A 16,615-nucleotide genomic window follows, 5' to 3' on the forward strand; every position below is an offset into this window, starting at 1 on the left:
TTAGCTGCACAGAAGAAAACTGCCTGGGCTTTTTTCCCCTGATGCTGTGCAAAGCATGATGGGATTTCTGATGTTGTTGCTCTCGTTCTGCTGTTTTGGTGCAATTTTTTTTTTTTTTTTACATTTTGAATTTGACATTTGAAGCCTAGCGTGTGCAGCTGGGAGGGGTTATCAGGACACAGGAAAGTTGGAACTGTGTCTCCTGCTCCTCGTCACCTCCTTTCAACCAAAAAGATGGCTGCCCTATGACAAAGATGGCAGCCCCCATGAATCACAAACATTTGCCTGTTCTTTTAAAACAGGGTGGGTAAAAAATTATATTACCTATCTATTCTAATTAACATAACTAATGTAACTTAATGACAATATGTTTGTTTAGGCTGAAGTTCCCCTTTAAGGCCTGCATTTGACACTGGAGACCAGGGTTCGAATCTCAGCTCTTTCTTTTCAGTAAGGCTGCACCTAAGTGAGGTGTCCTTGACCAAGACTCCCTAACACTGCTACTGCCTATAGGGCGCACCCTAGTGGCCGCAGCTGTGGCGCTTTGAGTCTGCCTGGAGAAAAGCGTAATATATATGTTTCTGTGTCTTGTCTTCTTTACTCTGTGGACAATGGATAAACCAGAATAGTTAATTAGCATGGTTGCAGCACTGGTGATTTAGGGACATACCTGTAATTATGATCGGTACCATATACAAATATAGTTAACCACTTCCATAGTCAAGTCACTAACTGGTCCCTTGGAGAAGGTCAGCCTCTAATACTTACTGTAGCATATACTTACTGTATTGCAGATTTGCCAGTTTGAGGGGAGAACTAAACTTCTTTGTTTTGGGGTTGTGAGAGGAAACCCATGGAAGCAAAGAGAGGACATAAAAACTCCATGCAGACAGTGTCCTAGCCCAGATCTGAATCAGTGACCCTAACACCCTTAGAAGAGAGTGCTAGCCACTATGTCACAATGCTGCCCAATACTAATAATTCAATCGCTCCTGGTACATTAGTGTCCAGAGGAAAGTGACTGCGCAGGAATTGTCATATGTGGGTTTTCTTTTTAAGGTCTCCATAGATACCTGTACTATAGAGTGACTGAGTAGTGTTCTGTAAATATGAAGGTTTGGAGGGGGTACTTTGACTAAAAAGCTTCACAAAGCATAAGTAGGTATTTGAATGTTAACATCCATCTCTTCTTTCCTAATACATGTAATATGATAGTATATTAGTTGGTTTGATTTAAATGTTTGTTCTATTTCATGCTTTGCACTGATAGTGGCCCCAGGGCATGAGTAGAAATCAAATAGCACATGCGCCACCCCGTGTCCATCTCATCTTTACATCTCTGTATGCAGTGAGGTTGGAGGTTATTAGAAGCCTTATTTGCTTTGTCCCCATGGCAGGAGGTATCGTGTGACTGTGACTATTTCACGCCTAGTCATATGGTGTTTCCTAAACACAATGTTTAACTCCATCCAAGTTCTACACAGCAGGGAGCATCATCTGGCTGGTCAGATACTGGGGGAGTCTCAGTAGGTGAGCTACAACAGAGAAACTTGAGTTCAGATATTCAGCCAGACACACCTGTTCCCTAAGGCTTGGATTCTTTTATTTTTTAGGTAAGAGCGCTGAGATGTTCCCCTAAGGCATACCAATCACCAATGCTTTCATTAGACTTTTTTTCACATCTGCCCCTATTCTTTATTGCTTCCTATTTGCCCTCTCAAACTGAAAAAAAAGTACATCTAGCTTATACTCCATACACAGGAGTCTTTTATGCATAATACACATAACAAATTGTATTAAAAAGATTGAACAATGCTAACAATTCATTTCACTAATCTGTAACTTCAAATAATACACAGCTGTATATATAAATATCATTAAAGTCTATAGTATTTGCCAAAGCTGAACACAGAGTTCTGTTTAGTCAGTAGGTTTAAAATTAGTATTTGCATGGAGGCAAATTATTTTTAATGACCTCTGTCTGAAATAAGTTTTAATAATAACAAAACTGAAGGGTCTTATGGTGTTGTACATCTGGGTCTTTGTTCATGTCTGTGTTCTGGAAATAGTGAGAAGGAAATAGGGTGATGGTTCCTTGGCAGGAAATGCTGCACATTTTAAATAGCAAAATCACATATTTAAGGATAACAAATATTGTGTTTCACATCGTCTGAAGTTTTTTCTTTTTAAAAAAAAAAAAAGTTTAAAATCACCACTGTGTTTAACCCATTAACTCAATAATGAGGAAATGTTGGTAGGATACCACCCCGTGTCACAAATGGCTTTTGTATTAAATAAAACTATGTTTTTGTTACGTGATCAGTTTGAAGAAGCTTTACTTTCTACCATATGTGACTATTTTAGTTGAGCTCTTCATGGCTTTAGAGATGGATGAAGGCAATGTTTCAGCACAGTTTATTCCGCTGAAAATGCTTCATTTATGTGCATGCCTATATGCATTAAAGCCCCAGTTCCATTTGTATGTGTGCATTAAAGGAACACTGTTGTGAAAAAGTTTTACATTTAACCCCCTTGGTGGTATGATTTTTTTCTGGATTTTAAGGTCTAAAAGCGGTGCAATTTTTTTGCACCCTTTCAGACCCTAAAACCTGTAAAAAAAAAAATCCTCCGGGTGGCGCTTCAACTCTAAAGTGAAATTGCCGGCTGTCGTCATGACGACAGCCGGCAATCTCACCATGGGGAAGCAGAGCCCAAGAGGAGAGGAAGAAGAATGGTGGCCGATGTTGGGATCCCCCGGGAGGTATCTAAAACCGTCCGCTTTACTCTGCACAGACCTCCCGGCGGCTACCCCGAGCAGAGGTCGGGATTACCGCTCTTAGCTGTGGTTTTCCGCCCCGACCCTAGCTCGGGATAACCGCCAAGGAGGTTAAAATACATGAAATGTACATTTCTCCAAGAGTAAAATGCACTATAAATTATTTTTCCTATGTAACTTTCACTTACAGTAAGTAGAAGAAATCTGACAAACCTGTCAGATTTTGGACTAGTCAACCTTCTCATGGTGGATTCTCAGTAATTCCTTTATTCTTTACAAAGTACGCCCTGGAAAGGATCTATGCAAAGCTGCAGACCAGCTTTCCTACTTACTTGCTCACTATTTTGGCAGTTGGACTCACCCACTGTCATCCAGTAAGTGCTTTTGTAAATAAAGAAATACCTGAAAATCCCCCACAATTAGATGCACTAGGCCAAAACCTGTCAGATCTGCCATTTGTAGAGATCCAAGAATGTATCTTCATGGCAATGTAAAGGGGACAAAAAAAGGAGTGTGAGGAAGAATCTTGGGGAAAAGCAGCAGCAATCAGCTAGTTCATACCCACCTAGTGGTGCTCAATTCCCTTGATCAGGACCAGTCCAAGAGTTGAAAGCTCTGACAGTATTACTAGTCGCATGGCCCAGTCATAAATGATTGGAACGAGTAATGATTACAGCAGTGGCTGGATGGTGTACTGGTTAAGGGCTCTGCCTCTGACATGGGAGACCTGGGTTCGAATCTCGGCTCTTCCTGTTCAGTAAGCCAGTAATTCAGTAAGGAGTTCATTGGGCAAGACTCCCTAACACTGCTACTGCCTACTGAGTGCGCCCTAGTGGCTGCCTCGCAAGCGCTTTGAGTCCGACAGGAGAAAGGCGCTATACAAATACTGCAATTATTATTATTATTATATGTCTGTAGTACAAATTACTCTGTTTTACTTCAGTGAAGAAAATGCATATGCAAACCTGCTAAACAAAACAGACACAAAAGACAGGAAAGCATATCTTAACATGTATAATTAAAATATGCAGAATGCTAGAAGCCATTTAATGCCTTCTGGAATTCTAAATTAAGTTCCGTCCTTTTTCTGTTTTCCAATACCAACGCCGTTGAAAAGGAAAAGTTCTGAAATGTTTAATAAGTAGTGTTTTAGAAACGTAACAAATGACCCCAGTGATGTTCATGTGATGAAATACATTACTTTTTTGACTCAATGAAAGGACCCTGCCAGGCCATGTCACTTGTGGCTGGAAATACATACCCCGCATCAAGAGGGCAAACTATGAGTGCCAGTGGCTACTGTGTCTAATAGCTGCAGGGGAAGACTGGGAACATTCAGCTTTAGTGTCTCTTCTTATAGTTATCTCCATTATAATGTCCTCTATTATACTGCCACCATTAGAGTGCCCTTCATTATAATATCCAGTGGCGTAGCTACACACCTCGGGGACTCCGATGCAGACTTTGGACCCAGCCCCTGCATTAATAGATGTGCCCCTCCATAGCACGGTAGCTAGATGTGCCTCCAGTATAGGTAGCCAGGTATGGGTGCCCCCAGCAGTGTCGTAGCTAAGGAGCTATGGGCTTCGGTGCAAGTTTTACATTGGGCCCCACCCATCACTCTACACTAACAATTGACGTGGCGCACCAAAACCTGCCAAGGAATGCTACAGTGTCAGTGGTGCAAGAAGAGGATGGAGGACAGTTTGTTAAGGATTACTACTATTATTATTATTATTATTATTATTATTATTATTATTATTATTATTTAAAGCATCTATATAAGTGATAATTACCAGCACAGAACCAATAAAGAGCTAATACTGTGGTTGAGTGAGGGCCCCTCTGGACCAAGCCCTCTGGTGTGGTTGCAACCTCTGCACCCCCTATAGCTACACCACTGGCCCCCAGTATTGGTAGCCTGGTATATGTGCCTCCAGTATCACTAGCCAGGTATAGATGCCCCCAGTATAGGTAGCCAGGTATAGGTGCCCCCAGTATAGCTAGACAATTATATGTGCCCCTAGTATAGGTAGAAATGTATAGGTACCTCCAGTATACATAGCAAGCTATTGGTGCCCATAGTATAGGTAGCCAGGTATAGCTGCCCCCAGTATAAGTAGCCAGCTATAGGTGCCCCAATATAGGCACCCAAGTATAGGTGCCCCCATTATAGGTAGCCAGGTATGGGTACACCCAGTATAGGTAGCCAAGTATAGGTGTGCCCAGTATAGGTTAGCCAGGTATAGGTAGCCAGCCAGAGGGTGGGGGCACAGCGGCGGGTGCATGAACATCGGCTAAGTTGGTAATCAAATACTCACATTGCCGAGATCCTGCACTGCATGTATGTACTTCTTCCTGGTACTGCGTTCCATCTCACAAAAAAACATGCCACCTAGAGGGCACTGTTACTATGAGATGGAACGCAGGACCAGGAAGTAAGTAGTACATGAGGCGCTGGATCCTGGCAGAGTGAGTATCTGATTACAACTCAGCCGCTCCTTACACCCGTCCCTGTGGCACAGCATGTGGAGAGGACAAGCAACTGGTTGCATTTGTGACCTCTGCGACCACAGCCCCTGTGTAACTGATTACATCCCATGTTAAAATGCTACCTTTATGATGTCCTCTGTAATAGTGTATTCTACTTTCCACTACAATGCCCCTTGTTATATTATGAGGTGCCATATCACAAGTGTCTCCATTACTACATAATCTTTTGTATTGCTCTCCATTTAATTATAGTGCCTCCATTAAAACTTCGCCATAATGTAATGGTCACCATTATAAGATCCCATTTTTATGGCGCCCCCATTATAATGCAAATCAATGTAAAAGGCTGCGCTTAAAGAGACACTGAAGCGAAAAAAAATTATGATATTATGATTTGTATGTGTAGCACAGCTAAGAAATAAAACACACATCAGTCTAATTGTTTCCAGTACAGGAAGAGTTAAGAAACTCCAGTTGTTATCTCTATGCAAAAAAGCCATTAATCTCTACGACTTTTAAAGTCATGGAGAGGGCTGTCTTCTGACTTTTATTATCTCAACTGTAAGTGAACAGTTTTCTTTTTATCTGCCAGAGGAGAGGTCATTAGTTCACAGACTGCTCTGAAAGAATCATTTTGAATGCAGAGTGTTGTGTAATCTGCACATATTAGAGAATGATGCAATGTTAGAAAACACACTATATACCTGAAAATAAAAATATGAGAATATTTTCTTTGCTGCTAATCTTCTAGTAATTATTCATAGTACACAACCAATTCATTATATCATATTTTTTTTTCGCTTCAGTGTCTCTTTAAGTACTATCAGTATGCCCTAATATAAAATCCGGTGGAGCGCTTTAATAAAAAACCACCTCAGTTCCAAAACAGTCTAATCCACTCCAAGTAGCGCTCAATGTTCAATATCACCGGTCATCCACAGAATGCCTGAATCCTCAGAACATATGTACACCTTTAAATAAACGGAGAAACATATCATAGTGCAGCAAGTATTCATCATCTGCTTACACCTCTGTGCACCCGCAATACACACTCTACTGAGCTTGGGGATTGCAGGCAAACACTCCCCTGATGAGTCAGCATTGCTGACGAAACCGGTAGGGCGGTGCTTAGAGTGACGCACTAAAACAGGAAGGCGCACCCATACTGCCGTGGCAAGATCACTTCTGGAGGATAACAGTGATTATGATGGGCTTTTATATCAAGAATTGATTATGTACGCATATGTATTTTAGCAGGGCTAGCTTTTTTGATAAACGTTTTTACACATGCCATTTTCTCTGTATTATGAGGTTCTGAGATATCAGAGAAGACGGCAGTGAGAGATATACCCAATACAAAGAATTAATCTAGTGAGCGGGGAACTGAGGGGGGTAAGAGACCCTGAATCCCCGGTGAAGGTGTTTGCCTGCACTCCCTGAGCTCAGTAGAGTGTGTATTGCGGGTGCACAGAGGTGTAAGCAGATGGTGTACAGTGGCTTGCAAAAGTATTCTGCCCCCTTGAAGTTTTCCACATTTTGTCACATTACTGCCACAAACATGAATCAATTTTATTGGAATTCTACGTGAAAGACTAATACAAAGTGGTGTACACGTGAGAAGTGGAACTAAAATCATACATGATTCCAAACATTTTTTACAAATCAATAACTGCAAAGTGGGGTGCGTAATTATTCAGCCCCCTTTGGTCTGAGTGCAGTCAGTTGCCCATAGACATTGCCTGATGAGTACTAATGACTAAATAGAGTGCACCTGTGTGTAATCTAATGTCAGTACAAATACAGCTGCTCTGTGACTGTCTCAGAGGTTGTCTAAGAGAATCTTGGGAGCAACAACACCATGAAGTCCAAAGAACACACCAGACAGGTCAGGGATAAAGTTATTGAGAAATTTAAAGCAGGCTTAGGCTACAAAAAGATTTCCAAAGCCTTGAACATCCCACGGAGCACTGTTCAAGTGATCATTCAGAAATGGAAGGAGTATGGCACAACTGTAAACCTACCAAGACAAGGCCGTCCACCTAAACTCACAGGCCGAAAAAGGAGAGCGCTGATCAGAAATGCAGTCAAGAGGCCCATGGTTACTCTGGATGAGCTGCAGAGATCTACCGCTCAGGTGGGGGAATCTGTCCATAGGACAACTATTAGTCGTGCACTGCACAAAGTTGGCCTTTATGGAAGAGTGGCAAGAAGAAAGCAATTGTGAACAGAAAAGCATAGGAAATCCTGTTTGCAGTTTGCCACAAGCCATGTGGGGGACACAGCAAACACGTGGAAGAAGTTGCTCTGGTCAGATGAGACCAAAATGGAACGTTTTGGCCAAAATGCAAAACGCTATGTATAGCGGTAAACTAACACTGCACATCACTCAGAACACACTATCCCCACTGTCAAATATGGTGGTGGCAGCATCATGCTCTGGGGGTGCTTCTCTTCAGCAGGGACAGGGAAGCTGGTCAGAGTTGATGGGAAGATGGATGGAGCCAAATACAGGGCAATCTTGGAAGAAAAGCCTCTTGGAGTCTGCAAAAGACTTGAGACTGGGGCAGAGGTTCACCTTCCAGCAGGACAATGACCCTAAACATAAAGCCAGGGCAACAGTGGAATGGTTTAAAACAAAACATATTCATGTGTTAGAATGGCCCAATCAAAGTCCAGATCTAAATCCAATCGAGAATCTGTGTCAAGATCTGAAAACTGCTGTTCACAAACGCTGTCCATCTAATCTGACTGAGCTTGAGCTGTTTTGCAAAGAAGAATGGGCAAGGATTTCAGTCTCTAGATGTGCAAATCTGGTAGAGACATACCCTAAAAGACTGGCAGCTGTAATTGCAGCAGAAGGTGGTTCTACAAAGTATTGACTCAGGGGGCTGAATAATTACGCACACCCCACTTTGCAGTTATTTATTTGTAAAAAATGTTTGGAATCATGTATGATTTTCGTTCCACTTCTCACCTGTACACCACTTTGTATTGGTCTTTCACGTGGAATTTCAATAAAATTGATTACTGTTTGTGGCAGTAATATGACAAAATGTGGAAAACTTCAAGGGGGCCAAATACTTTTGAAAGCCACTGTATACTTGCTGCACTATGATATGTTTCTCAGTTTATTTAAAGGTGTACATATGTTCTGAGGATTCAGGCATTCTGTGGATGACTGGTGATATTGAACATTGAGCGCTACTTGGAGTGGGTTGCCCCCATTATAATGTCCAGTGTTAGACAATCCACCATTATACAGTAACATGCCTTTTTAATACTCCCAATATTACAGTTACCCAATCATAGAACCCTTTATCATAATTTGACAGTGCCCCGATTAGAGTGACCTCTATTACAACATTCTTTCGTAAAATGCCCCCAGGTTTTGCGCTATCCCATCTTCTCATGGGGGGATTCTCAGGGATTTATTTATTTTCAAAAGCACTTAGGGCGCTTCTCCACTAGCAATCGCTAGCGTTCACGCTGAACGCTAGCGATTGCTGAATCGCAATTACCGGCGATTCCCCGACGTTCGCGGCCGCGATTTTGCTATGCTATGCACTGCATAGCAAAATCGCGGCAAATATCGTTCCGCCGCGCGTTCGCGTTCCTGGCAAAAACGAATCGCGGTAGTGGAAATGACCTAACGCGATTCCTATGTTAAAAAGCAAACCGTAGCGATTGTAAAATCGCTAGCGGTTTGCGTTTTTGCGATTCAGCGCTGGTGGAAAAGGGCCCTTAGTGAATGGCAGTTGCTCTGTCCAACTGCCAAAAAAACTGTGTAGCGAACAGGGAAGCTGGCCAGCATCATTGTTTAAATGCTTTTTAAGGAATATCTTTATAAAGAATAAAAGCCTTGCTGAGAATCCCCTATGAAGAGATGGACTAGTCCAAAACCTGTTGCTTCTGTCAGATTAGTACTACCTACTGTAAGTGACAACAACATAGGAGAAAAGTAATTTATGGCTCATTTTACTCTGGGGAAAAAAAAGTACTTCTTATTTGTTTATATGTAGAGAGAAGAACCGAGAGCCAAATACAGTGTAGTAGGTTATGACAATGGGTTATGTAAAGAAGAGTACAACGATATACTCACAAACCAGGGTTACCTCCAGGCAACCACTGTATAGGCAGGTGAGAAGATAATCCTGTCCTCACTCAGGATTAAGAAGTCGCTCTCTGTAGATAGAAAGAAGGTGGGGTATCCCCCTCCACCAAGGGTGGATAGTAGGTATAACGTAAACGAGAACAGAGGCGCCAAAAGAGTAAAAACAGTATTTAAAAAGTTTAAAAATGCTTAGGAGGCAGTGGTGGACTTACCTCCTGCAAGCAGACACAACAAGCTGTGTATTCAGAACAAAATAAATTTATTGGTACACTCCGGGGGGTAGTCGCAACGCATTTCGCAGGCTTAACCCGCTTCCTCAGGCAATGGTAAAAGGAGTACACGACAGCAATATGTCCGGGTAACACCTGGCGGCTCGTATATATTGCTGTCATGTACTCCTTTTACCATTGCCTGAGGAAGCGGGTTAAGCCCGCGAAACGTGTTGCGACTACCCCCCGGAGTGTACCAATAAATTTATTTTGTTCTGAATACACAGCTTGTTGTGTCTGCTTGCAGGAGGTAAGTCCACCACTGCCTGCTAAGCATTTTAAAACTTTTTAAATACTGTTTTTACTCTTTTGGCGCCTCTGTCTCGTTTACGTTATACCTTATTTGTTTATGTTTGCACATATTTTAACCACTTCACCACTAAGGGGTTTTACCCCTTGAACACCGGAGCAATTTTCACCTTTCAGCGCTCCCTCCATTCATTCGTCTATAACTTTATCATTACTTATCGCTGGTGTATATGAATGAGGTTACTGATAGAGAAATACTGGTGCATGTGAATGAGATTACGGATAGATAAATACTGGTGTATGTGAATGAGGTTACAGATAGAGAAATACTGGTGTATGTGAATAAGGTTACAGATAGAGAAATACTGGTGTATGTGAATGAGGTTACAGATAGACAAAATACTGGTGTATGTGAATGAGGTTACAGATAAAGAAATACTGGTGTATATGAATGAGGTTACAGATAGAGAAATACTGGTGTATGTGAATGAGGTTACAGATAGAGAAATACTGGTGTATGTGAATAAGGTTGCAATTAGAGAAATACTGGTGTATGTGAATGAGGTTACAGATAAAGAAATACTGGTGTATGTGAATAAGGTTACAGATAGAGAAATACTGGTGTATATGAATAAGGTTACAGATAGAGAAATACTGGTGTATATGAATGAGATTACAACTACATGTTGTTTTCTTCCTGGGTTACCGTGGTTGTTAGTCATCGGCATCTGATGAGCCGTGTTCCCTAGTGCAGACAGCAGGTGGTGGTTCCAGGGAACCTGTCAGATTTCATAAACTCGGTTGCATCAGAAGAGATGTAAACATAACCCACAGCTGGGAGGATTGTGTGTCTTCATGACTCTGCCATTCCCTACCTATTCATCAGACACAATCCTGCGCTCTTGCCACATGACATCACTCAGTTGTTCCTCTGCAGAATAATGTGAAGAGGTCCTTAAGCTGCAAACAGATGGGATTCTATAATCCACCAAACGCCAAAAGAAATTCGTGCATTAAGAAATAAATTATATAATGAAAAGAAGGCACAACTACTGGATTGATCATTTAGATGTTAGTCTAAAAAGAGATGTTTTTACTTTCCCTGTTTCCACTTCAAACACCAAATCAGCTTCATTAAAAAAAAAGAAAACCTGCCACTTTTTATGATTATTATTATACTTTCATACAGTCCTGACATTTTCTGCAGCACTTGAAGGAATGCCATATATCAAATAATTCATGTAACTAACTGTCCCTCAAAGGTGCTCAGAACTGAATGTCCCTACATAGCCTAGGGCACAAATAGGATGCATAGTTTCTTTAAAGCAGACCTGAACACAGAACTTCCTCTCTGCTGTAACAGATAAGCAACAGCATAATAACATTTTAAGAAAAGACATTTGTTAGAGCTGATATAAATCCTGTAATAAATCTGCAGTGTGTCTACTTCCTGCTTTCATGGTAGCAGACATAGGATTAACATTCTGTATTTACAGATTAGCTGCTCTGCCGAAGACTGTTGAGATTCCTGAGCTGACGCAGCTGAGTGATCAGAATACACTTGGGATTGGTCACAGATGAGGGGGAATTAGACATGCTAAACTCTCTAAATGCATACAGGGTACATTTCACTGTGTTCCTTCTGTCCTGTGCAAGAGTTCAGGTCCACTTTAACTCCATGGACATCAGAAATGAAAGCACAGAGACAACAGTCACCACAAGCCACTAAGTATAATCATTTTTGCACAAGGCCATCTCAGTAGATGAGTTATACACACAGGATCTTGGTTACCACCAATGGAAACTCTGTAAAGGGATGTAGGGAAATTCATCCATCTCTGCTTGGCTAAGGAGGATTTCTATTTGGTCAAAATCCTCTTCAAAATGATGGTCCCAGGACAAAAAACACCATTGCCAATGGCCAAACTGACTGTAACCCAGTAAGACTGGAGCTCCCTAATTCTAAGGTATAAGAGGAACCCACTAGTAAAAATAAAAGGGGAGGTGGAAAGAACCATGGGGAACCTTTATAATATGTTCCATGTAAGAGGGCTGAGCATATTATGTGCCTGTTCATCTTTATTGTGTGTGGCCATTGCTGCTTGCTTTCTGCATTGTTTATGAATTCTCTTATTTACTTGTTGTGTGTGTGTTGAGTTATTTGTACTGTACTTTGATTAAATCTTTGCAGGTTACAGAGGAAATACAATTTCAATAAGAGGTTTTCTTCTGGAAATGTCTGAAATGTCCATACTATATGTATATGACGTGCATGAAAGAGTCTGCCAACCTCAAACTAATATTTCATTTCTGGGTAGATGCTGATGTCTTGAATGACACCTTATATATCTTGGGATCTGCTTTATGGTGGCCATACATGGTACAATTTTTTCATCCAATCTTACCATTTCTATGTAATATAAGGTAACTGCCTAAATTATCCTTTCAATATATTCACTTAATTTACCCTTGTACTACATAGAAATGGTAAGATTGGATTAAAAAAATTGTACCATGTATGGCCACCATAAGAGAGAGCTGTTCATCTGAATTCTGTAGTGTGCTCAACAGTATTGTGGAGAACTAAGTTTGGTTAGCTTGATTGCTGTTGGAGAGTCAGACCCCAGTCAATATAAGATGCCATTCCCACCAGAATCTATCCACTACTGAAGCATCATCTTGGCAGACTCTTTAATAGAGCTTTATGTAGGTGTAACTATTTTGATCATTTTTGGATCAATCTTTGATTAAAATTGCTGACAATACATCAACAACATTTACATATCCCCATAAAACAATTATCCAATTCCCTAACTGATGTAATTTTTTCAAACCAGGGCCTCCTGGAACAAGGGGAAAGAGAGGACAAAATGGGGAGCCAGGTACTGTATACTGCTGCTGTGTGTCCTTCATGCTTCTTTAGAGCAGTGTGATCAGGTTTATTTAAAGGGTTGTCCGCAGTTGACATTTGCTTGCATATTCTGTGCTTTGTGTAAGGAAAAGGATCCGCAAGCCAGGCAGTGGTTGAACAAAACGCTGGTATTCTTTATTGAGGAAACTCTACATGACAAGTGTAAAAAAAACCCACAGGATCAACTGACGCGTGTTGGGCCTACAATCTGCCCTTAGTCATAGTTTCTGTGCATGTATTCTGTGCTTTGACATGTAGCAATACAGGAAAGGGATCCACACTACACACTAATACAGGAAAGGAGTAGGGAGAAAAAACTTTTTCCAATACATTTTTGTAATTTCTCACGTCCCCTCCAGCACTTACTTTTTGCCAGTGTGATGAAGGGGATGATCATGAAAATGCTGCTGCTAGCATCTAGAGGGTCTCTACCTCCCTACTCTAAAGTAAGGAGGAAAATCGGAATCAGGGGGAGGGAGCGAGATCAGCGTCAGCTCTCTTGTTGCAGCTTCGCCCCCTTGCAAGTTCACCAGCGTAATATAGTTATGACTTGGCGCAGTGTGGGACTGAAGTAGATCGAACGGTCGTAGGCTTTCACATAGGGTAAGGTCACTATGGACCATGCAGCTTTGCCCCGACAACAAGCCCAAAATCGTGTAACTCTAATATTTACATTATGTGGCACAGTGGAGGATGGGGCCAGCGGCGATCAAAGTGTCGGACTTAGGGCTGGTGCACACCAAGAGCGCTTCTGAGCATAGTACTTTTAGAAATAGATCCTAAACAAGCCTACAGATCAGATGTTTCTAACTGACTGCATTAGCCACATGCTTGTTTCAGGCGTGTGATTCGGACACTACTGATGCCAGAAACATCAGCAGGACGGCCAGGTAACTGGAATTGATTAAAAGGAAATTAATATGGCAGTCTTCATATGCCTCTTAATTCAGTTTCCCTTTAATCACTTCAGACCTGAGTTTTTTAAACGTCCAGGTCTAGGTGCCACTCCAACCGGCTTCCTCATCAGTGCATGAAGAGAAAGTTTGCAAGTGGCTTTTCACACTAAACTGGTAGAACTTGCCTACAAAACTTCAGCTTGCCTACTGACAGCTTAAGGTTTTTATTTACTGATATTGTTCAGTGATCAGTGTTAGAAAAAACACATACACTTCATTGAACATTACCACTTAAACTATTTTCTGTTCTACTTGGTGTGATGTGGGGCAGCAGCATTCTGCTCCTAAACGCTCACTTCCCACACCCCACTTTCCATCCAGCAAAATACTTAGGGCCTGAGCACACTATGCACTTCTGCAAGCTTTTGTACACGTTTCAGCAAGGAGTATTAGTCTATAAAATTGATGCGTTGCTGACAGGAGAATGCAGAGTTCTACCAATATTGAACAAAGGAGACAAGGTTCAGGCATTTTCCAAGATCAGCAACTTTTTATTCTGCTGGTTAAAGATACATAAAGTGCATTTGCACAAAAGCAGGTGAATACATTTCTGGTGGGTCAGAGGGAGAAACAGTGGCACAATGGCCAGTTCATATCTCTCGCTTGGTCACATGCTCTTACTTACACAGAGAGCACATGAACAAAGGTCTGAGAGATGTGGAATGACCGTTGTGCACCTCTGTTTTCCACTCTGACCACCACTGATCTATTCACCTGTTTTGGCACAAATACACTTTGTGTATCTAAAACCAGCGCAATAAAAACTCACAGATCTCGGACAGTGCCTGGACCTTATCTCCTTTGATTATAACTTCCTAAAGCCGCATCTACACACGTAGATGCGGCCGCGATGCTCCTTATCAATTGAGCCGCTGATGCGGCTCGATTGATAAGATCCAACAGGACGGATCTTGCTTCCGCCGATTCCCTGCTCGCTCCCCGCGAGGGGACAATGGCAGGGAATCGAGCGTAACATAAGCGGCACCGGCGGGGACGAGCGGGGAATCGAATGCGGCGCACGCGTGGCGAGCAGGGACGCGGCGGGCACGTGGAAGAGGCGATCCGGTGGCTAATCAAGCCGCCGGATCGCAGCCTCATCTACGCATGTAGATGAGGCTAAAAAAGTATCCATGCAAAGTATAGTCACTTAGTTTACTCATCTAATACATAGATTTAGTAAAATTGTACTATCAAGATTATACCATTAGTGGGCACCTTTAGACATAGCTGTGCCAAGCTTTTTGAATATCACTGGATGGCATGGAAGCGGATAGTCCTCTGAATTTAACCTTGTGCGAATAACGTTGGAGGATTACTAAGCTGGTTACAATCACTAGATTCAGCTAAAGATGACATACAGTGACTTTATTTCCAGCCAAATCTTGTTGGCACGGTGGCATGGTAGCTAGCACTCAATTGCAGCGCTGGGATTTCAGGTTTAAATCATGATCAGGAGACTATCTGCATGGAGTTTGCATGTTTTCTCTGTGCTTGCATGGGATTCCTTTGGATACATTGTGTTTTTCCTACACCCCAAAAATGTACAGATAAGTTAATTGTGTTCTCTCTAAAAATTTGGCTTTACACTATGATAAAGACATACAGTATGCCTATGGCAATGATTAGATTGTCAGTTCATCTGAACATGACTTTGTAAAGTGCTGTGGAAGATGTCAGCATGATATATACAATGGAAATAATAATTCCAGAAATGAGAAGGTTTGTCACCTCTGAAAAAATGTTCCTTCTGCCTGTGTACTCAATAAGTGTGGAGATTGTGCCTCCTAGTCAGAGGCAAAAAATTAGCTATAGAAATAAAAACTTGACAAAGACCTTAACTTTACTTCGCTTCTCAAAAAAAAAAGGGAAAACAATTATTTATTTTTGTGTGTGTCACTTTTGGTATTTATCTACTTCCTGTCTGGTATCACAGCAGAATCCTCCCAGTAAGGGGCACCAACATCAATAAAACCCCCAAATTAAAGAGACTCTGACGTCTCCTAAAAATGAGGTTTTTACTTTAAAAACCTCTTTAACATAATTGCCCCTCCTAAAACGCCACATCCCCACGGCTGAAAACTATAAAATTATGTTAAGGAGGTTTTTAAAGTAAAAACCTCATTTTTAGGAGACTTCAGAGTCTCTTTAAGTTCCTTTACTATTCTTAATGAAAAGTTTGCCTGAATTTAGGTTTTAAAGTGTGCCCAAGGAGGAAAAAAAAGATACTTGCCTAAAGGTGACCACTAAAGGTCCAATTTCTAGCAGAAAATCGTTTGAGTGATCAGAAACTCTGATCGGATTGGTTGTAAATAATGTCAGTTGATGGGCACAATCGATTACAAACAATTATAAAAATAGTTGTTGTTAAGCTTGGGGGTGTAATCTCCACAGTCAGCATACAACACATAAGCTGACGTGAAGGAGGTACACACACCAGCACAAGGGATCAGGATATCCCCAGTTTAGTGGAGGAGAGGACTGACTCCAATAGGAGATTGTGGTGCACAGAGCCGGTGCAGATCTGAACAGCCACAAACACTTTCGTAATAACGTCTCAGCGCAAAGTAGCGCTGAGCGCATAAACCAGGACTGAGGAGATCAGGACAGGTAGACAGAATGAACGCTTGCTAGCTAGCGATTACTTAGCGACAGCAAGCGTCCAAAACCAAACAGACTGGAATGAGGCAGCCAATGCGTTGCGGCGATGGCGTGCCTCACAAAGACAGGACAGGAGAGACAGGGAATAGCAGGATCGAGATAGATGAACGTAACACAGATAAATATACAATAAGTATGTTTTCCTAGCGTATTACAATTACAGCTATCAATGAAACTATTCGTAACGTCTGA

The 16,615-nt window shown here is 41.7% G+C and overlaps 1 protein-coding gene across 6 annotated transcripts in view; it reads left to right on the top strand.

Annotated features, from left to right (window-relative positions):
• Window positions 1-16,615, top strand: part of LOC137536104 (collagen alpha-1(XIII) chain-like) — a 523,068-nt gene that overhangs the window by 498,674 nt on the left and 7,779 nt on the right. For all 6 annotated transcript variants that reach the window (XR_011024519.1, XM_068258151.1, XM_068258150.1 and 3 more), the window contains one exon: window positions 12,736-12,780. Coding sequence is in view for 5 of the 6 variants with exons in the window: in XM_068258151.1 (XP_068114252.1) it covers window positions 12,736-12,780 (45 nt within the window). In the remaining variant the exon portion in view is untranslated. The remainder of the gene's footprint in view (window positions 1-12,735; window positions 12,781-16,615) is intronic.

The sequence above is a fragment of the Hyperolius riggenbachi genome, chromosome 10, assembly GCF_040937935.1.
Source record: "Hyperolius riggenbachi isolate aHypRig1 chromosome 10, aHypRig1.pri, whole genome shotgun sequence".
Taxonomy (NCBI): domain Eukaryota; kingdom Metazoa; phylum Chordata; class Amphibia; order Anura; family Hyperoliidae; genus Hyperolius; species Hyperolius riggenbachi.